Source organism: Vanellus vanellus, assembly GCF_965231255.1.
Source record: "Vanellus vanellus genome assembly, chromosome: 7".
NCBI classification, from domain to species: Eukaryota; Metazoa; Chordata; class Aves; order Charadriiformes; family Charadriidae; genus Vanellus; species Vanellus vanellus.
The window spans coordinates 8,346,473-8,369,471 of record NC_138912.1 but is presented as its reverse complement, the minus strand read 5'-3'; the positions used below and the strand labels follow the sequence as shown (position 1 = coordinate 8,369,471).

The 22,999-nt window shown below is 42.9% G+C and overlaps 1 protein-coding gene across 1 annotated transcript in view; it reads left to right on the top strand.

The window, feature by feature from the left end:
* Positions 1-15,515: 15,515 nt before the first annotated feature.
* The window catches only part of SLC18A2 (solute carrier family 18 member A2), a gene marked incomplete at both ends in the record, with an annotated part of 30,578 nt that continues 23,094 nt past the window's right edge, over positions 15,516-22,999 (top strand). The window contains 2 exons of the mRNA XM_082486231.1: positions 15,516-15,636; positions 17,416-17,767. Coding sequence (XP_082342357.1) covers positions 15,516-15,636; positions 17,416-17,767 — 473 coding nt within the window. The remainder of the gene's footprint in view (positions 15,637-17,415; positions 17,768-22,999) is intronic.

Genomic DNA, 22,999 nt, shown 5'->3' with positions numbered 1-22,999 from the left:
AGAACCAAATCGCATAGACAAGGGCTGCTAATATCATCAGCCATTTACACTTAATGGCCTGTTGTCTCATAAAGAAATTCAAATTAATTACAATATTTGATAAATACCAAGAAGTTGCGCTCTGCTTGTGCAATATCCACAAGGAGAGGTTCCAACCGCAGAACATTGCTTCGGCTTTTGTAAACATTTTAAATACAGCACTGCTAAATGGTTAATAGATGCGCTGTTCGGACTGAGCTTATTCAGTCCGCGGAGGAATAAAGTGCTCAGCTCGGTGCTGGTTAACGGAGAGGTGTTGTTAACAGTGGCGATAAAGCCCTATTGATGTATTAGTATCTGTATGGAGGGAGCTTGTAGGAAGGCCAGTCCAGGACTAGAAACCCTTTATGCTATGCACTGCACAACTGAATAAGACAAAGGTAGTGCCTGCCCCAGGTAGCATATCATCTGCATCAAACAGAAGAGAGGCAGGGAGAGCCGCTTTGAGGAGCATAAAGGAAAAAATGGCATGGTCTAACCATCAAGTGGGCAGCAATTTCTAGGTGCCTGAGGTCTATCTGCTTGCCCAGATTTTTGTACTCATCGTGGGCTGAAGGGGGACAACAAAGTTTCTTCAATTCTTCTTGGGAGAATGTTTTTGCCGTCAAGAATAACAGGAGAGAAAGCACAAGGCATTTTTTAAAAAACATATTAAAGTCTGAGCATCAGCAGCAGAATGGAAGCATCCTGGTAGCACAGGAGCGCCCCAGGACGCTCCCCCAGCCAGGCTCTGCGCTCATCCGCAGCACTGTGCTTTACTTTGGTATTCATGGACACAGCCACTGCCGTCCAGCAGGTGCAGTAAACGCAATTAGTTGCTATGGATATCGATCCTGCCTTTAGAGTCTAACTTTGAAGTTGTTTTGGGTTATATCTGAAAAACAAAGATGTAGCATGATGCTTTGCCTTAACTATGATTGCAAATTATTTCTTTTATCCTTGATTTTTCCCTTTGTTACTTTGCTTTCTCTCTTTTATTTATTCTTGTGAAGAGAGAATCTATGCAAATATAGTGATTTGAAAATATAGATGATGGAGGCAGCCTATTGAAAGCTCCTTTCATGTAGATGCAGGCTCTAGCAGAGTCAAATTAGAGGTCATTTTTTGCAAAAAGTGGAAGTTGGAGTACCTGATTATTTTTGACAAAGAGAAAGCACATGGGAAGCAAAACATATAGTCTTTAATGACAGTCAAAATTAGAGAGATGTTCAAGCTGCGTTTGGATTCAGAGTGAGACTGGGAACAGTCCAGAATTCAGAAGATGTCCAGATCATAACAAAAAGAAGGGCTATTTACAAACACCTAGATGTGAGTTTTGAATTCCCAGAACTCCTGAAGTTTACAGGAATTTGATTCTCAGACCTTTGGCTTGGGTCCCCTCTCTCTGAAAGTACGTGGGGTCTGCTACAATACACTGACCTGGCAGTCTAAGAAGATACAGAAAGAAAATTAGGTTTCCAAATTAATAGAGGTGTACTTGTTAGCTTAACGGAAGAGAAGATGCGGTGCGCCGTGAGATAATTCTGCATCCAAAAAATGCATTGGATTACCAGGCCCGCATTTGAATGACTGCAATCCAAACAAAATACTGTTTCACTGTAGCCAGATGGCTCACAGTGTGTTGTTTAATATTTAACACAAAATAGAGCAGAAGGATGTGAGGGCTTTTGTAGCTACAAAGAAGGGAGGAAATTCCAGTGTTCACCCCGGGCCTGATGTATGGTTCTCTAGGAAAAGAGGAAAGCCTCTTAGAAATGTTGCTACTTCAGGGTTCATCTGCTGTAGACCTGTAGTAGACGGTCAGTGGTGTTCAGCAGATAGAAAAGTGAATAGGGGAATTTTGGAGATATAAGCAAAGATGTTGGCAAAATGCAAGATACATTTTTAAAATCAATATTTAATTACGGAAATTTATCAGTTACAGATATAAAATATTGAACAACTGTGTTCTGCTAATATTTTGGTGCTTCGTATTTTTTATCAGAATCTTTTTTTTTACGGTGATTGTTCACAACGTACTCTTTCAAAAGTCCTTCATTTTCCCAAAAAAGGATTTTTACTGAGACTACCAGGAAAAGTTATTGGGAAAAACATCATTACACAGAAGCCAATTAGCACCTTCATGAGTTCTTCACCTTCCTTACCTCAGGCAATCTAGATAGTTAATTATAATTTTAATTACAGTTACAGATATAATTTGCAGCTTTCAATGGATATATCTAACCTGGATTCCTCAGATTGAAAGAGGCACAAAAAGAGAAGGAAAAAATGAATGGAGATATTAACTCCTGTTAAAATCCAAAGCCTTTTTTCCCCATATTAGGGACTTAAATAATGAACTAGACCAGACTGACAGAGAAGATATTCATCCTTAGTACAAGTCAGGTCAGTGTGCTGCTCTGTCCACTTCCTTTTAAATCCAGAGTATGCCGCTAAAATGGACAAAATGGGATTTACGCTTTAAATCTGCGTATAATTCTTGTGTGAAGCATCTGTGGTGCCTGGATTTCATCTTGCTAACTGTAGTCATTTCTGAAAATGCAAAGCCCGCTTTCTTTATGTAACAATTTCCTTTGATAAAAGCCAAACAAATGTAGCCTGTAAACCTGCAAGTGCTTATCCATAAAGCTGTTCTTTTCTGTAACTTCACTTATACAATGGGATCCCCTGGAAGCTAAAAATCAAGCAAATATGTGCAAATATTCGCCGGCGTAGGGCCATAAAGTTCAGTAGAGGACCTGAAAGTTGAAAGGAAAGGGTTATGAAAGCGGTTCTCCCTTAATTTAACCGAATGAAGCAAACAAACCTTTGGAAAATGAAAATGAGGAAATCGGATAATGAATAACTATAAAGGCTCATTACAACTTAGACGTGCTCCCCTCAAATATAATTATGCTTAACATGATTTCATCAAATGTCACTGAGGAGCTGGAAGCTCATAATGATGAGACACTTTTCGCTCCTTCTGCCCTTCAGTGAGAAGGTCTCATCAGGCTCTATAAATATTGACAATGACTGACTCTTCCTGCAGGGAAAATCTGGTGACTGGAAAACGTGGATGCTTAATCTAATACGCAGCCCGGCCGGCGTCACACGCCGGGTGTGAGATCGAGCCTCTTGGCCCCGCGCCGCACCGCTCAACCAGGGTGCCTGCGTCCCACACGTCTGCAGAAAGCTGCTGCTGCCCGGCTCTTGCTCCAGCACCCCCATGTCAACCATAGATGGTTTGCAGATGTTGACCAGATCCCGGAGCAGAAGAGGGGACAGCGATGCTGCCCCGTGCCTCCATCTACGTGCTGCCGGCAGGCACTTAAGCAGGTGGGACCTCAGAGGATGCTTAGAGGTGGGAAGGTGTGTCATCTCCACTCACACCTCATGTTTCAGGAAGCGAAACATTCACATCAGATCTGAATATCTGCCTGTGGAACTTCCCTCCCCTGAAACATTTAGATTTATCGGTGATTAACAAAGCGAAACGTTGGATCAAAACTTCAAGTGTGGTGGGCTGCCACGGAAAGCAGAGGAACTAGAGTGATTGATGATCATGGAAGAGCTGGTCCCAAATATTTCATATGTGATAGGCTTCGTTCACACAGAAAAACTGAAGGGGAAATTATATAAAACTATATAGGTTATATAAACTTATATAGAGCCAGGACTGTGTGACAAAGAAGATATTCCATGTCACAGAATCCTGATTTTTCACAACTTCCCTCTTTCCTTTGCAGAAAAGTAAAAATGCTATATAGTAAAAGTTTAATACCCTTGATGTACGCACGGAGGAATCCCTTCACTCCCTTTGTAGAAACATTCTCTTACTCACAGGCGTGTCCCTGGATAAAGATGGATGTACTGCAGGTTTTTAAGTGCAGTGTTCAGCAAATCACATTTTTTCATTTTATGGCTTCTATGGTCTTATCCACCATGTTGCATTCTGCTATACTAAAGAAAAAAATCTCTGGTTGCCAAACTAAGCTTTTTTAAGGCTTTCAGGGAAAGCTCTGGGCTCAGCTTAGTTTTTACAGTTCATGGCTTCTCAGTTCAAACAAATGCCTATTTTGATTCAGCAGTAGTCTCATTATTTATAGTTGTCTCTTCAACATAGAAGGGCCGACTTTCTCCCTTCTTTGACACCATGAAGAAGCTTGGCACCACTCATTGGCTCCCAACAATCGAGTGTTGTCGCATCTGAGAGATGCTGCAAACTCCCTTCTCCAAGAGAGAAAGCCACGAGGGCCCCCGCTCCGCTCTTTTCCCACCGGCGTTGAGGCTGATAGCATTTTGCTCGCTGATACCACCTGCTTCACACCTACGCACCCCCCTGTCCTACATGCCAGACACAACTGTTTAAGATTTCTTGCCGTTGTATCCGTTAATGACTGGTTTGTTAACCATCTGACATCACGCCAACTTCACTCCTCTGTTACGTTAGTATCAATATTTGAATACAATGGCGAGAAGAAAGGCATATAAGAAATTACAAATGTAAGAAAGCGTTTTATTGAGCTGTTTTCCCCTGGAAGATCCATGGAAATCCTCTAGCCCATGTACCATTTAAAGCCCTTCTTAGGACTCCTGTGTCCCTGAGACGCTGTCACCGACAGCAGACCTAACGCCCTGGGAAAGATTTGGTCCTTAAAAGAGGAATCTCACTTGAAAATGTGCAGCAAGCTCGCCAGCAGCCAGAACTTTCTTCACTGCTCGGAGCCTTCTGGCTCATATTTGCTTCCTCTTTTGCTGAATGCATTTAACATAGCTTCTGCTCCGTCAGAATCAGAGTTCATTAATACTTTTGCTTTTTGTGTCCCCATGGAGAATATCAATAAGGACATCAGGGAAAGCTTGGTCAAATATGCTGCGACATAAATGTGCAGTTGGAATGCATACATTATACGAGGTTTCACAACTCATTGATAAGTAGCGTTGAAAATAAGGCATTTTATATATATAACATACCCACACATACACATACATATGCTTATATATAAACGTGACATTACATGTCCACGCTCGTGGACCCCTGCACTCACGATGCAAAATTACCTGTCACATTAAGTCTGCACAAGACTTACAAAAGCTCAAAACACCAAGAGAAAATAGGAAGTAGCACAGCCAATTTTGATGGCTTCCAACATGAAATTTTAGCCTTTTTTTTTCAGCGATGCCAGCACCGGTCACCATGGGTATGGGCAAACCCTGCCATAGCTAACGGAAATACATCCGTTAGCAGCAGCAGTTCCTTTTCCATTTTTCAGTTCTGTAAAGCAAAACAAAATCAGGAGCAAAGCAGGCTTTATGCTAAGGGGAACGCAATTTTGAATTTGAATGCATGGAATCAGTTTTGGGGACTGATCAGGAAAGAGTCATTTGCTCAGTGTTTTGGGGGTCATTAGTCTGTAAGATACCACAGTGCAATCCAGTACAGTTTAAGTTTGCCAGCGATGGTTCTTTTAGAGCATGGGGCTAATTAGCCCTTCTGAAATTCCTGCTTGCTCCCTGGTGGATTTCTTCCTGAAAAACCTCAGAAAGTCAATATAAAAATTCCTGTTAATGCTTTACATCTCCAGCTCACTCTTTGTTTTTCAGTGTAGGACCAGGAAGAGTAACACAGCCTTGAAGATTATTCACAGCTTGTTACACTTTTAACCACATATGCTATTCTGATTTTTAGTATTGATGCCATTAATAAGAAAAAAAGAGTAAAGGGCTTGTCCTGCTTTGATTTTCTGTTGCTGACATCAGTGTTGAAGGAAAGAGGATGTGTGAGAACCCCAACATTTGTGCCTTCAGGTGGTAAGCGCCACTGAGCACACGAACGCTAGTGATGAAAACACTGTGAATTTCGGTGGATCTTCAGAGAAAGCAACAGCTCTACTTAAAAAAGAGCTATGGTTGTACACCAGAGTCCTGTTTTCTACTGTTTCCTTCACTATCGCTTCTTCCTTTCCCCTGTTCACCTCCCATCCTGCCCTGCTCGCAATGTCCATCGTTTACTTCTGCTACCTCAAAGGCTTTCTGTGAACAACCATTATGAAGACACCCTCTGCCAACCGCAGCCCAGACGCGCTGTCTCAGGATCGAGTCTTATCATGTTATAAACTCAGACTCTCGCCGTGGTTTTCTTAGCAGACTGACAACATGTTTTCTCTTCGGCTGAGCGGTACCATCAGGCTGCTGCAAAAAATTACAGGCTGTGAAACCTCTCTGTACCATTCCCTCTGCTAGCGGTAAGGATCTGCTGGAGCTGAGCTGCCTTCCACATGCGTGAACTGTGCTTCCCCAGGAAAACTCTAGCTAACTCTGCTCTAACCAGTCACTGTTGGATTATTTCTAGGCATTAAAAAGATTTTCTTCAAACAAACATATTTAGGATTTTCTAATAGCGATTTAAACCTAATCTGAGAATGTCTGGAAGTGGAAAATTACTTCTACATGCTGAGGACAGTGTTCCATTACCAGTAATTTATTGTCTTTAAGAGCATCACTGGAACATTTATTGACACAACAAAACACAGACATTTCTGGTTTATTGTAAAATCTCATTGCGCTCAGCCATTTGTGACTAAGCACAGCAGTGCCATTTATATTCCCAGGCAGTGCCTCCTATTTTTCCAAGTGTGTTTAGGCTCATATGAAGATTGTATAATCCAAGGGACAAAATAAAATCTCCTGTTGAAAACGAATACAAAAACACAAGAACTCTCGGTGGAGGAAAATCAAGTAAGATGTTTAAAAGGGAATTTGGCTGAAGAAATTTACTCAGCCTTTCCAGTAGTATATGCAGGTACCTAAAAGATTATGGCAGATTTGATGAAGCAAAGAATTCAGGCATTCTAGATCATAAATCACGTTTCTCTGTGTTAAGAATTATAATTCAAGAAGCTCATGTAAGATATAAGCTTAGTTTGTGTCTATTTACTTGACTCTAGAACAGATATTCCAGAGAAATGTAATTCCTATTAAAAGGTTACACAAGAGCACTGTTTAAAAAGAAATTTTTTACAAAATGTTTAAATACTTATTATTGTTGCTAGCGCATTTTAGGATCCAGTCCTGCAAAGTCATATCTTGAAGCCAGGGATTATACATGTGAGTAACTGTTTGGGCTGTCAAAGTATTAGAGTAGAAATCTTCCTTGAATTCCATCCATTAGCAATGGGTGAGGGAATAAGTCCATGGATGGTTTTAAGCTGCTTTAGATGCCCTACAACAGCCGAGTTTATGTCCCAGGTGTCTAAGGAGATCCTGAGTGAGTCACATATGTAGCTGAGAGGTAGAGCTCATGCACCCCACATCTCACTGGTATTTTACTGCAATATTCAGAACAAACTCAGAACCAAATTTTGCAAGAATTCGGAGCTGTCCAATGTCAATTTTTAACCATCAGATCTTTCCGAGGCGGTTGTGTGTATTTATTTGGGATGTAGTTATTTCTTGGTACCTTTGACGGATCTATCCTTCAACCTGACCTCTATCACATTTCGAGGGGGAAACCCATTGACTTTGTAGGTTTGTCTGGGAGAGCCACATTGCTTGCACAGTTGCCCCTCCCTTGTTTTTTTCTGATGTTCATTAGAAATCTTTTGTTGTGTTTGCGGCCCGAGAGTTTTAAATAAAAGAAAACAAGCTGGTTATTCGATGACACCCTTCGTGGGAGGCCTTCAAACGTAACTGAAATACATTAACTAAAAAAGCTGCGTGAGGCTACCGGAGACGAGGTAAAGAGCGTTACACACATTATACTGAGGCAGCAAGAGGTTACGTGGTGGTTTCGTGACTTGTCCCGGGTCCTATGGGCTAGCAGAGGAGAGGCAGCCACAGAGGGCAGTTTGGCCGCAGCACGGGCAGCCGCCCTCTGAAAACACCCATCGCCCTTCCCCGAGCACTCGGGGAGCCCGGGAGGGAAAGAGGCAGGTGGCACAAACCTCCCTTCTTCTTCTGCCATCTCACCTTTCCCATCTGACCAGGACATTTTACTTAAGGCCTTGTCCTTCTGCAAAGCTGTAGCAATTCCCTCCAGACCAGACAGTTAACATCTCTCATTGGCTGCATTTGTTTATAACATATTACATACAGGTCTGGAGAGATTTTATTTATGCCGGCAATATAAATAAGGCCACGCCAAACCTTTTCATCTCCCAGCTAACCTAGTATCTTTGTTCTTGCATTACGGTTGTGTTCTCGCAAGCCCTGAATGTTTCTTTGTGCTCTTATCCCGTAGTTATTTCATTAGGATCCATAAGGCTGCTGGATCAGCACAGCACGTTCCGCCCAGGTGTTGCCAAAATTGTAATCTATGGGAAGCAATCACAGTGTTCGGCAGCCTGCTCTGTGTGGTTGGCTTGTTTTTCGTTATGAATTTTCCACAGGGTTTAATCCAGGGTAATATATTTAGATGTAGGTCTGGCGGGCAATTCAGGGATTTTAGAGTGGATCCACTTTCCAGAATGGATGGGGTTTGCTCTTAAACCTCGATGAAGCAGGCCAAATTTCTGGAGCCACTTCCACTAATTATGAGTGTGTATTTGGGGGATTCTACTATAATATCATAATTCTTAAACATGGCAAATGAAACCTGCTTTATCTTATTGACACTCAATGTTTCCTTTAGAGAGACAAAGATACAGCTTGTTTGTTTTTTTTTTTTTTTAACACAAGCATGTGCCAGCTGTGCTAAAACTGTGTGAAAGAACAAGGAATGACCCCACAAGAAGTCTCAGCCATCCCACGGCTTGGTGTGGCAGCCCTGACGTGACTGCTGTGCCCCTGTGATGTGGCATGTCATCAGGTGCCAACAACGCCCGCCCACCACATGGCAACCGGAGGTCCCTTTACAACGGTGCACGGACGCGGCTGCGGCAGCCAGCAGGTCCCGAAACAGTTCCTCTCGGTCACGCTGGAGGATTATGCAGTGAACTGTCTGTCAGGGAAAAAGCAAGCGTGAAAATCCCGGACAGGAGAACCCCAACAACCACCCGGCCAAGAGTTTTACTAAGCCAGGACCCCTCGTATGGCTTTCGGGGTCTTGCAACACACTGAGCTTTATCATGACGGTCCAGATACTGAACTGAAATGCAACCAAGAGGGAGAAGTGCTTCTTCATATGTTTTACCCATCTTTCTCTCTTTGTTTGCACACCTTTCTTTGTGCTAAATGAAGGTTTGCAGATCTATGGGAGGTGTGGAGCCATCTCTTCACTCCTGACAGTTCCAAACGTGCACGCAAAGAGGAGACCCTGCCCTGGCCGTCGGCTACTTACTCCTATCAGAGGTAAACATTTCACATAACCCCCGTCACTGACTCCTGAGCTATGACTTGAAGGTATAGAGATACTTGGGTTGAGTTTAGGCAGAATAGTCCCTATAACTGACTCGAGACCCGGCAAAAGCGCTTCCCTGCCCAGCAGTCCTGCTCTGTATGTTTCCACCTCTGCAGTTCCGCTTTGTGAACTATTTTGGCTTTGCGACTGTTGCTGTCTCTGAGCATTTCCTTTCTTCTACCAACGCCACAGCTGACGGTGAAGGCACGTTGTCCTTCCGACTTGCCTTACCTCACTTTCGGGATGTCTGTTGCTGAGGAGGCCCCTGCATTCACGCACTCAGCCCTGGCCGGTTCTGCACAAAGAATTGGTGCTAATGCGGGCGATGTGTTATGGGGCAGCAGAAAGAAGAGGTTGAATCCGCTTTCTGATGAAGAGCTATGCTGTGGGAAAGGGCTTACCACGTGGGTGAAAGCCGGCTAATCTTTTAACCGGTCGACAAATGTTAAAGGTGAACAACTACTTAAACTAAATTGACCTTAAATCTTCCTGTACACTCTGAGTTAGTGCGCAGGCTGCCGCTTGGGCTCAAAAAGCAGGAAGGTATTTGCTTCTGAAGCCCGGCCGCTGAAGGAAAAGCACAACCTGCTCGCCCTCTGCTTTGCCTTCAGCCTTCCCAGGGCGCGTGGCTTGTGCACCCTTCCCTGAGCCGCTGATGCACAGTGGCATCTTGCACACACACACACACACAAACGTATATAAGCAGGCGCACGCCCATGCAACCATTTATGTGCGTGTCTGTGTGTGTATAAATACAAACACATACTACATTCTTATTACTAACCTTATTACTAACCTTCTTTATATATGGAGCTCACAGCCTGTGCCTGGAGGGGACTGTATTTTCTTGCAAAGCCGCCTAAAAGGCGCTGGTTTCAAAAGACGTGCGAGTGGTCAATATAAACACAATTTACATGCAATGACTGAATTCCTCTAAGCTCCAGGGATAGGAAAGATTTTTTGTCAGATGCCTTTTAGTTTCAGACAGATTTCTGAAGAAAATAATTAGGTTTGTAAAACTGAGGCCAGCACGTCTTCCCATTGATCACGGAGCTAACAGTGGGTTGCCCTGAGGGTTGTGTTTGCTGCAAACAGAATACCAGCTTGGAAAGAACAGATGAAACAAGATGTTATTTAGCCTAGTTATTTTCCAGCTTTTAATGTGCTTGGCAGACCCTCTTTTCTTGTCAGAGCAATGAAACATGTCAGAGCTAGACCTCACCGTCACTAACCTGTGGTCAGCAACACCAGGGCTGTTAGACAACGCCTGCCACAGAAAGCGCTAAAAATAGCTTCCCTGGCCGTCTTGTAGCGCGACGGCTCTCCCGACAGATCCTGAGGACAGCCACGTTAAATCCTCAGCATCACGCAGCTCTTGCTAGTATTTGCTCTCAGAGAGGAAAAATATTCTGGGTGCAAAAAGCAGTAAGAAATGACAATGTTCTGGGGTGGGGGAGCGAAGGGGACTGCCCTTCCCTCCTCTTGCGTCGCAGACATGCGATAATATAACATAGCATCAGCAGACAGGAGGAGCAAACAGGGCCAGGGCTGATATCTGACCCCTCCTTCATCAGTTTTGGGTTTCTTTAGGTTAAATTTCCGAGGATATACACCTGAGGCATACCAGGAAACCATTGCGCTGATCCAGAATTACCGGTGTTTATTCTGCCATTACTGTAGCTAAAGCACCCATATGTAGCTAAATATTTAACCATATAGGGCTAGATACTGTTTTCATGCTGTAACATGCTAGCTGAAGTGTTACAGGCTATGTGTTTTGTTCAGGAGTTCAGCTCGGGAGCACTCTGAGCCGTGATTTTCTACTCAACCGCTTCCCCAGCTCCAGAACACCTGAATGTTTTTTCTAACGTGAACAGCAAAACAGTTTAAAAAATGAATCTTAGAGGAGGAGTGTTGTGCTGCAGGATGAAATTTCCTGGTTCTGAAATGCTCTTAAAATTTCAAACCCTCGCTGAAACTCTTACAGTACCGGGCTTGTCAGTGTGAGGTTAATGATTGGACTAGATGATCTTACAGGTCTTTTCCAATCTAGGAGATTCTGTGATGCTGTGATATCAACTTTGGGATTTTTCTTTTTTGGTGTGAACGGGACAGAGAAAACCTGAAGGGACTGTACATCAAACTGCTGCTGCAGCTTGGGGTCAAGACTATGTGTGAACAACACCTCGGAATAAGTGCCCTAACTTGTAAAACTTTACTTTTTAACAGGTTAAATTATTTACTGTGTAGAGATAGCCTGTCATTATGGATTGTGGTCCATTTTCTCCATGACGCATCTATATGTCTCCGGAAATCTATCGCTTCCCCTAAACATCACAACAAAGCATCACCTATTTATCTTCATCTCTCCTCCTACTCCTCTTCCACCACAGCCTTTCTACAGCTCTGAGAAATGCCGGCACCTCCTGCCACAGTTTCTTGGCACTTGGGAAACGGCTGCCCTGTGTTCCTCCATTAAAATTAACATTGCTGTTTCTGTACAAAGGGGAGCAAGTGATGTTTTACTTCTTTTTAGTAGAGACACGTGAGCTGTGTAATATCTCTTCTTCCCCCACACCCCCTCTCTCCACCCTGAGTCTTTCTAGCTTTAAAGACGAATGCCTCGTAGTCTCAAACCTGGTTGTCACACACACAGTTGTTACGTTAAAGAAATGTTCAGCGTTACAGATTAATTGATAAGCGACCCTCTTCAAAGCAAAATTTCTACTCTTTTTCTCTCGCCTCGGAACATTACCTGCCACAGTGAACAATCATATACATAAATATACACATTCACACATATACTCATTCTAGGCTATATGGCAGAAGATTAAAATACAATGGGTATCCCCAGTGCCTGGCGAAGCGGAGATGCATTATTCAGTGGAACTAACTGCCACACATTCTTACTACAGAGTAATTAGCAGCATGACTGTTGGGCACAAAGAAAAAAAGTCTTGAAAGAGCTACAAAGGTTGAAAAAGCTGACTAAGTATATTACTTGTTATTAGTAAAACATAAGCTGCCAGGTACGTCTTCCAACTTAAATTGTAAGAATTATTTATAGCAGGAATTTTCCCCAATAGCAATAGCGGCAAATGATTAATTCATACAGAAAGCCAAGATAATTATGAATTATTGCAAATTCAACTCCAAGCACTAAAAATAAATGTAAATCTTAAAAAGAGACAGCTTTAAAAGGGATTAATTTCCCCACAGAAGTCAGCAAGGTACTGCATTTCTCAGCCTGGGTTATGAGAACCAGAAGTATTTTTTTCTAAATACCAGCATTTAAGGAACAGTAGGCACATCAGCAAAGTGACCCTTCTCCCCGGTGCTTGCAACAACATCGTGCCGCTTCCTGTGGCAGCATCCAGGACATCTTGTCACAGAGGAACTTTCAGCTGAGGTCAAAATTTTGACTGCTAAGAAGCAATATTCTCCAACACCATTTCCAGGCTGGTGATCATTTACCGCATCACTGCGTGTGTGTTTACGGCTATTTTATTTGTCTGCATAGCTGACTTGGCTACGAACTCCCTATGGCACCACTGGGGTGATTCAGGAGAGTTTCCCATTCAGTCTGTCAAAGCCTAAGAGTCACATACCACGTTGGAACATTTTTTTTTTTTCATCACCAGCTTTATGATGCCTTTAGCCTACACCCTAATGGCTTTCTGAGTGTTTCACTCAGAGGGGAGTATTTGTAAGTCCTCAAAATTTTGATTCTTAAATAAATATGTGCTTTGGGAATTTATTTCAGAGTATATATATATAAAAAAAATAAATATTTCTTATTAAAAATTATTAAAATGAAAATATTATTAAATCTGGGTAAAATAAGCATGTGTATACTTTAAAGGATACTTACAGCAAATAAAGGGTAGAAAGTTCACAAAAGAGGTGGAGCTGACTGGCATTTTTCAAAGCATTAAATTTTGCTCAACTGTTCTATCAAAAGCTCAACTAACAACTGAAAAAAACTCCCACAGCTTTTCTTCCCTCCTTTTCGACCAATCGTCTTAATCAACTGTTATATAATAGTAAAAAGTTCAATAGGAAACCCAAATCAGCAGCAGCTTCCCCAAAGTAATCGCTGATTTGGCTGTGATCCTATTCCTTTTCTGCTTGTTCTTTGATAGACACAAAATCATCAATTAAGGATAAATGAATGCTGGGGGGGGGGGGCATCATTATTTGCCTGAATACAGTTTACACCTGCAGAGCAGCATGTTCCTGGCCTGCCTGCTTCCTAGAGGTAACCGCAATTTAATCAGCTAGATTAGTAAACCAATAGTATCTGTGCACAATTAGGCACCTTTACATGCAAATGTATTCAAATGCTCTCATGCTTATCCATGCTAATAATGCAGGCATGGGTTTGCATATATATTTTAGCATTATTTGTTGAACAATCAATTGGCTGAAGGCAAAAGGAAATAGGACAGCAGAAAAGAGGAGTGATTTAAAGTCCAGCAAAGCAGAGCGGCCGGATGCTGTCAGCGTGAGTATCAGCTCCGCAGCAATAGAGAGATGAAGATGAGAAATATTCTAGAATAAGGAACCGGGAGGGGAAGCAGGGGAAATGGGAGGTTCACCACGTCACAGAGGTGATACAGAGAGAGAAGCAAGTTGCTTCTACAATCATGTCCCTCATCAGAAATGGCTGGAAAAGCCTCTTGTTTTTCTCCACAGCTGCTTTCTGGCAGGTGATAGAAACAGCAGCACCTCTGTCAGTTAACTCTCCTGTGAACTGCTGGGAATACAAAACACCCAGACTCATTTTCCCGGTGGAATATGGCTATTGACATTTCACCGACATGCCCATTCCCACATTCATGCTGCTTCTGCTGCTAACCAGAGCCAGCGTTCCCCTTCTCCTACTGTGCTCCCCACGTGTTCTCAACTCAATGATGTAACTTACCATATAAACGCCTTCAGGACCTGATACTTGGAAGATGAAACATTTCTCCCCAGACCAGTCCAGCAGATCATACTTTTTTTCTATTTCCTCTGAGTATAGAAGCTGTGTTTTGGAAATTCAACTTCAAACATGAATGTGCCCAATTCCTGAATTTGCTGGTTAAAGGAATTTAGGAAAGACAAACTATTTATAAGCCATCATTCGAGAATCAATAGCTTATTAATAGCCTTGGGTGATATTTGTCACGTACTAGTATGATAGGTCCCATATAAAAATAATACATTTGCATAGTGATGCTGTCACCAGCTTCAGTCTGATGTTTGATTCTGGGACCATTAAACTCTTAAAGAGACTTCCCTCACATTCAGTGGGCTTCACCAAAAGCGAAGCTCAGTGAAGGCAGTGAAGCAAAGAACAGTTCACAAAGTTCAGTATTGGGTGACTAAAAGAAAGCAGTGTATTATGTGATATGAAAGATAACATTATATATATAAACCCCCTTGAGATATATATATATATATATATATAATCTTTGGTAAGACTTGTTTCTTGTTCAGTTCAATGCACAGTTAATCTAACATAGACTGAGAAGAGAAATTTGTAATGATGAGGAACAAAAGCCACAGGCTGGGTACAACCACTTGAAACTCTGCGCAGACAAGGAAAATGAGCAATTTAAACGCCAAACGGTGCGGATTCCTCATTTTAGGGAAAATTAGCACCATTTCGCTTTGGCTGGCCCATAGGGCAACGCTGCCCGCACGTTTAAGCGTATGAGCAGTGACTTTTTCCCTCTCTGTATCAGTTTCGGTACGTCTCGGTGGTCACACGGCGGTTTGGGGGAGCCGCAGGCAGGCAAGGTAGCCCTGCCCGCCCCCTGCTAGCCCCGCAGGGGAGAGGAGGGGGGTCCCCCCCGCCCCGTGCCAGCGCTCCCTGGGCTCACACGGTGACCAGAGGTGCCGCCTCCTCCTCCTCCTCTTCCTCCTCCTCCCCCTCCTCCCCGCTCCTGCCCTGCCGGCTCGCAGCGTGCGGTTGGACGGGGACCTGCGCCGGGAGCCGGGTGCGCTCCGCGGGGCGCGGAGGGAGGGAGGGAGGGAGGGAGGGGGTGGGGGTGGGGGGGCGCGGAGCGGGGCTGTGGGGCCACCACCCGGGCTCCCTCGCCTTGTCCCCGGCCGCCCTTAATGGCCTTTGTGTCTCTGTGCAGCCGGAGGCAGCGGCGCGGGGACGGGGAGCATGGCTTGGGGCGAGTTGAGCATCCTGCGGTGGCTGCGGGAGAGCCGGCAGTCCAGGAAACTCATCCTGCTCATCGTCTTCATCGCCCTGCTGCTGGACAACATGCTGCTTACGGTAGTCGGTAGGTACAGCGGCTTTTGGTGTGGGTTTTTGGGTTCCCCCCCCTCCCCCCCCCCCAATTTATCCTAGAAATAATCTCCAGTGACAGATGTACTCCCTGAATGCATGATTAATGCTCTCAACCCAAACGTTGTCAAGCACTGCTTTTATTGCTATTTTTTTTTAAGCACAAACGATATTCTAGGTATTGCAAACATGCTGCCATACACATCGAAGTCTCTCTTTATTTCTATGTTAATAGATAGCAGGATAAGGAATGGTATAAAACGGTCTTAATAATTTTTTTTTTCCGTTAAACGCCACTAATACTTCACAGAATAACAGATAACAGTATTTTTAGCTCATCATCGTCTTTTCTCCTGTGGTCATGTAACTGAAACAACAGGCTAGATAATGCTGGAGCTGCCTGTTTCCTTGTGATAGTTCCACTTTCCCCCACGTTGGTCTTAAAGTGATAGGTTAATAAGAAAACTATCTAACTGGGTTTTAAGAAAAGTACTTCTATGAGTTGGTTTAATGAAATAATCCAAGTTTTAATCTCAGTCGGAGATGCAACTTTTACTGGCTTTTTACTGACATTGTGTCAAGATTTAGGAATCTACACAAAATGCTTGGAACATTTTTCACTCATAGTTTTAGAAGTTAATTCAAAGGTTAATACGAATTTAAAGGAAAGGATTCAGAGAAACTAGTCGTTCATGGCTGCAGACAGGCACGCACATGGATGCACATGCTTCTCTCGGAGGTGAATCGGGCTGTGCAGAGGGCGATGCTGCAATGTCAGCTTCTGAATCAGACTCCTGGCTTTCTCGGGGAGCTTCAGCTTAAACGCTGATGCCACAATGTAGACCTTAGGTAAAACCATATATTTTTTTTTAGCAAGTCGATTTGGGATTTTTTTTTTTTTACATGAATATACTTTTTTCTAAAGTTACTAACATTTAATTACTTATTTGGTAGCATGTATGCCAGAAGCCCTGGAAATTACTATCATTTGCAGATTTATTGAAAGAGTGGGCTTTTTCAGGAGGAGGTGCAAAACAAGGAGGGGCGATTCCGTCACTAGTGTTAAATGGAATGAACCTGACATCTGTTTCTACAAATTCTGAAGTGCTAATTTCTGAGACACACGTTAATGTAATTAAATTGCAGCTAAGATCCTAAAGCGCATAAAGAAGGTCCCTTCTGGATGATCTTTTCAATGTAAATTTTTTAAAAATAATGAGATATGCAAACACCAACACAGTAGTTCTGGTTACTTAATATAGGAGCATTATGGGTTTTTTCTTTCTTATGGCTGTTACCAATATTTTTGTGGTTTATTTTAGAAAAGTGATTTGTTATATTTTTTATATTTTGGTTTAACAATAGTTTAAATGCTTTTCTCACCTTTCATGTTTTCACAATCTGATACATGGATTTGTGCAGTCGTGCAACAGAGACTCTTCAGACGTGGGTTTTGATGCTTCTTATATTTTGCTTTCTGAATGATGTCTGTATAGAAAAATCTTATATTTATGAAAACTGGCAAAAAATACAGACTAATGTAAAAGAACTTTTTTTTGGTTTAAATTGCGCTTCTGAGTTATGGGTGTGTTTTTTCCCATGAGCAAACTTCTATTTTGGTTCTGTGTTTTCGCCATTCAAAATCCTTATTAATGTGCTCTGTAGGAAAGCCTTGTATTTCCTAATCAATGGCAAAGCAAACGAGAAAATTTGGTGATTGCATTTACAAATAACCTTATAGTAAGATGCCAATGTATTCTATTTGTTTTTCCAGTGCCAATAATTCCCAGTTACCTTTACAGCATCAAACATGAGAAAAATGCCACACAAATCCAGACTACTAAGCCTAACGTAGTCCCAACAACGATGGACAATTTTCAGAGCATCTTCTCCTACTACGACAACTCAATGATGGTTACTGGAAACGAATCTGATAAGACACAACCCAGAGAGCTGCCTCACACTCAGACAGAACAAATGATAGTAAATGTGACTCCTTCCCCATCTGATTGCCCCAAGGAAGATAAGGACCTGCTCAATGAAAACGTTCAAGTCGGTCTCTTGTTTGCTTCAAAAGCAACAGTGCAGCTAATCACTAACCCCTTCATAGGGCCACTGACAAACAGGTATGTCATTTCTGCTACGCTACTCGGAATCCTACTCAGGTAGGATTCTATATTCATGTTTTAGTCTGGACTAGTATTTCAAACCAGGTATTTTTCATTCTATTGTGGCCCTGACTTACTGGCCTTCTCACTTTATCTGGAGGAATGTTTTAGTGAAATACATTTGATGAACACACCTTCTAAATGTCTACACCCTTTCCAAAATAAACTGGTAAGCTGCACATGAGCCATTTGATATGTTCAGTATCATCACATTAATTTTCCTTCCACTTGCTTGTTCTTATAGAAACTTTTTTCTGAAATAGCGTTGAAATTTCTTCGGTACAGCAATATGGAGCCAAAAAATGCTACAGCTCAGTATTTACGAAGCACTGTGAATTGATGTTATATCTGTTACACCTACATTAGGCAAACATGATACTGAAGCTGTAGGCAGGGTTCAAATCCCTCCCTTGCTCTCATAGACACTCGCAGCTCTTGGTGCCATTTGGTATTCAGTGGTTCGGAGCCATTTGAGGTAAGAATCAATGGGAAATTCACGTGGACTTCATTGAAAAATGAACAAGTGTCAAATTTTGCTGATGCCCTGTTCATCACCGAGTTCAGTGGATCACAGATTTCCATCAGTACATGATCTAGCCCAGTGTTCAAACTGTTGTCTCTAAATTCTTGCGTATATATGATATCTTGAACAAAATATGTTTAAATGGTACATTATAGAAAATCTATTTGAGCCAGGATCAAGGGTATAAGCACAGATATCCATGACTTATGACCCCTCTCCCCAAAAATCTGAGCACTAATGATGTTTACAATTTATAATATCATTTACATTTCTGATGTGAATAATTAATTTTATTTTATTGTTGGCATTTTGTGTAACTGTTCCCCACAGAAGCAGCTGCAGTCTTCCCAAACCAAATACGAGATCAATCTCTGCAGGAAATAAACTCCAAATAGTATTTAGTCAGGCCACTAATTTTAATATTTCTTATTCTTTATAAAAATAGCTTAAATAAATTTTCCTTTCAGAAAAGAATATGCAGGAGAAATTTGTCCTTGTAAAGCAGTTTTGTTTAAACAGTCAATGCTTATTATATGTGGCAATAACCCAAACAACCACCACGTTTTAATGCTACATTTTTCAGGTTTTGAAGCCAAAACTAACTTTCTTGGATTTTACAGATTATATATATTGTCTGAGTGTTTAATTTCAGTCTGACAGAAGAGTATCCAACTGAGGGCGAAGCGGCAGTTTGATGCAGAGTTATGAATTCAACCTGTATTCAATCTGTGGAACTGATCTGAACACAACAGATTTAAATGAGAGAGACAGTTTCATTCCTCTCTCATTTCACTGTATCTCCTACTGCATACCACCTACACAGATATAAGTATGCCATTGCAAAATTACTTTTCCACAAATATTGCTGCAAGTTGAGGAGGTAAACGGATTTTTCTTACCTGGATTTTCTGTTTTGTTTTGTGAGGGTATGATAGCTCACCCACAGGCAAAACAACATAACATCAAATAATATTTTCATAATAGCTCTCCAAGTATTCTTCTAGATTTTCCTAATTGTCTAAATTATTGCCCTATGGATATTTACTTTTCTCTGATAGTACCATAATTTCCACAGCCTGCCAAACCAGGAGGAAGGCAACAATACGCTCCACGTTGCTGACAGCTTTTTCAATAGCGCGGTGACATCATACTGTAGATACGATCTCCGCTTTTTCTTTGGTAGACATCTGCTTCAGTAAGAGGGTGCGTGTCCCTGCCGATGCCTCTCCGTGTGCCTGCGCATCTCGGGACCGGAGCCTGGCGCTGCCTGCGCGCAGGCAGGGGGCAACATGTCTCCCCCGGAACCGGCTGCTGGCTTAGACGTGGTACATCCTTAGGTTTGGCAATGGGGCAAGTAGATGTTCTTGTAGCCTCTCCCTCCGCTATTAGGAGCCGGGTTGGCAACGCACCAGTGTGACCATTAGTGCTGTGAGCTGAGATTTCCTCCTGGAAACATCCTACAGGGTTTTTTTTTTTACATGGGGCTGAGTGCATGACTGCAGTCACAGGGGCAGTTTTGGGAGCTCGGATGCCCAACAAATGGGAAAAGAAAAACCAAGGAGCACATCGCCCCAGCGTCCTGTGCCACAGACTCTTCCCTCACACAGCAGAAATGAGTGCCTCAGTGGCAAAGTGGACCAAAATTAGATTTAAGGATTACTGGGTTTCTTTCATGCATTATTTGTATCTTGGTAGCAGAGAGCTGCCTTTCTTCCGAGAAATGTTTAGTGGGAACTATCAGTTAACACACTTATCAATTAACTGTAGAAGTCATTGGCAAAAAAACCCCTCTAAAGTTAATATTTCCAAACAACAATGTGTATAAGATCAGTTAAAAAGCCTTGTGAAAAGTGTGATTATTATAAATGAAACAGAAAATATCTGAGTAGTCATTATAAAGATTCTTCCTTATCACTGATAAGCTGTTTAGTGATAATTGTTATTGCCGTTATCACTTCTGCAAAATTTCAGCAAAATATCACAGCTTAAGGAGAATTGGTGGCTTAGTTCAAGATTAATGTGCACAGTAAGTTTCTTTTTCAAGTAGGTAGCACGCCGTGTTCATGATTCTTATTTTTCATTCAAATATTGAAGTTCAGGAGTGGTTTAGACTTTTAATGGAGTATGGAGTTACCGGCTCTCAGTAGGCACTGGCTTTGAGTGCTTGAGTTTGCACAGGACGCAACAGCGTGTTCTATTCACATGAGTCTGTGCCCATTATTACTTTATTTTAGGTTTTCTGGTAGTCTTGTAGGCTGTTTTTCCCTTTTCTTTATAACTCCTGGAGGTGTAGATTTTTAAAACAAATTTCAAAATTGCTTTCATTCAAGAAGTAAGCTCTGCTAAAAGCATTTCGTATTTAAAGCTCAGGTGTTTCTGCGGAATACCGGACAAAACACACACCTGGCTGCGTCAATCGGCTTGCAACTCCTGAAGCAGCACAATTTACCCTTGGTCTAACAAAGTCCTGGCAAAGGACACGCGAGGTGATGGCTTTGCCATAGGATGTGACCACACAGTTCCCACCGTGGCACAGTTTCAGGGCAGAGCTGCTCAGATTTTGTGGCTCAGGTGCACATTATGTTTCCACTGGTAGTGAAATTGGTAAGAAACTACACAAACGGCACAGCACTCGATATGGGGCGTTTAGTGAGGCGGATGCACTGGCAAAGGGAGACTGAAGGCTCTGCTTAATCCTGTCCGGTGAAGAGAGCGGGCAAAAGGCTGCTGTGCCCTCTGTAACTAACAGATTTGCTCCGTTATCTTTTTCAAATTCTTCGCGAGCTCTGCGAACGAGGCTGTGAGCCCAGCTGTGATCTCCCCTGACGTGTCTCTCCCTCCCTTTATTTATCAGTTTGAAAAAATACGTAGTTTTAGCTTTATGCTTATCCACGTTGGTCTCAAAAAATCATTAAAAAAATGAACAGGTATTTTCATCATCATTTTTACACCAGTCTGGCTACAGCTTTGAACTTCTTTGCATGAGAGAGGGAGTGACTTAGACCGTAAGTTCATGACAAAGACACACACAAAGGAGGAGGCAGAGAGATAAAGGGTATTTGTAACTACTTAGTTCAGTTCCTACGGAAGCTTTTCTTTTGAGTTTTGGCAGGTGATTGAAATGAGCAGCTCTGCAGGTCGGACAAAGCCCCTCTGCCTACCCTGCGCTACCGCACGGGGGTGGGGAGTGCACGGACCGCGCTCCCTGTCCCTGCGTGTTCTTCCTTACCTTCACACACGTTCAGAGGTTCATTGGCTCGTAACCTCAAGGAAAATACTCTTCTTGCCGTACGTCCTCCCCAGTCTTTGCTGGCAGCGAAGACGATGGCCAGCTGGCCAACCAGGACGGGCTTAACGAGGGGTGCTCGCAGTGGCACTGGTGTAGCTGTATGGTAACAGGGTCAAAATCAGTGGATTTGCAGCCCTGTAATGAGTGGGTAATTAAGCTCTAATCATCCACAGCTGCTAACCTGGTCAGTGTAACCTTTATTTTACTGCTGCACAGGACCCATCAATTGGTTGCTTTATTGTAGGGTAACTTTATTAATGGGTGTAACCCACTTCCAAGCAGTCCTGCGATCTGGGGTCAACATGGCACTGAAACAGAGTAATTTAGGCGTTCTCCATCAGTGGCAGCCTTTCCTCTCCTTCCTTCAACTAATGACTCTGGCTTTTTCAGAGGTCAGAAATACTTGTAGGAAGCAGTTTGAGCTGCAGGTAGCCTTGGTGAAACATGCTGGACTCTGCTTCAGGTTCTCTTGGAATATTTTGAGAGGAGCGCCCGAGAAAATGACATGCTTGAGCGTGGTAACGAGAGAAGAGAAGAGACATGACAGGCTGCAAAAGAGTTGCACACATGCAGAGGAGCAAAACGTAGAGATAACTGCGATAGAACATCACGTCATGGCTGAGAAGTAGAAACCGCATATTCACAGGTTTCACACGGCAAGGATACAATTGACCCGGGACCAAGGGACAGAGTCACTGAATAGTTGCCTGTTACAGGTAGGGCCTCTCCTTTTTGTGATTATTTGTGTTATATAGTGTAACCGTTCAGCAAAAACTCCCATTCTGCACTCCCTACTATCTGTTTGACACATCAGGGAATGCAGCTGCAAATTAGACATTGGGGGCCTGACTGCCAACTAATTAGTGCTGTTATTTCAGGAGGAGGCAGGGTTTGCTCAGATTATGCAGGAAAAGGCAGTCTGAATATCTAACTAAATGTCAGCTGGATGTGGGCAAGACCCTCCCCTGAGCAAGAGCAACTGTGACTTCTAGAGGTTCATCAGTCTCGTGCAGGGGCAGCGCGCCAGATTCGTGCATCTCCAAATTGTGGGTGAGGCTCCAGGCAGTTTTTAGCTTTTCAGAGGGTTGCAATGATTTGTTTAATTCAGCGCAAATGCTTGTCGTGTGCTGACTTGTATACCTTTGCATCATCTTGTACGATGGGTCACTGGCAACGCAGACTTTGCACAGCACTAGCTGTGCCCACGCAGAGTCCAGTTCTGAAATGATTAATTTCTGTTGGGGGGGGGAAAGGTACGTGTGAGACCTCCGTATGTGGGATAGAGCATCAGGGTCGGCTGGGTAACAAAAGGCTGAGTTCTGCTCCAGTTTGGCTCTCATCACCCTCTGCTACGTATCACTTCACACCTTGCTGTGAC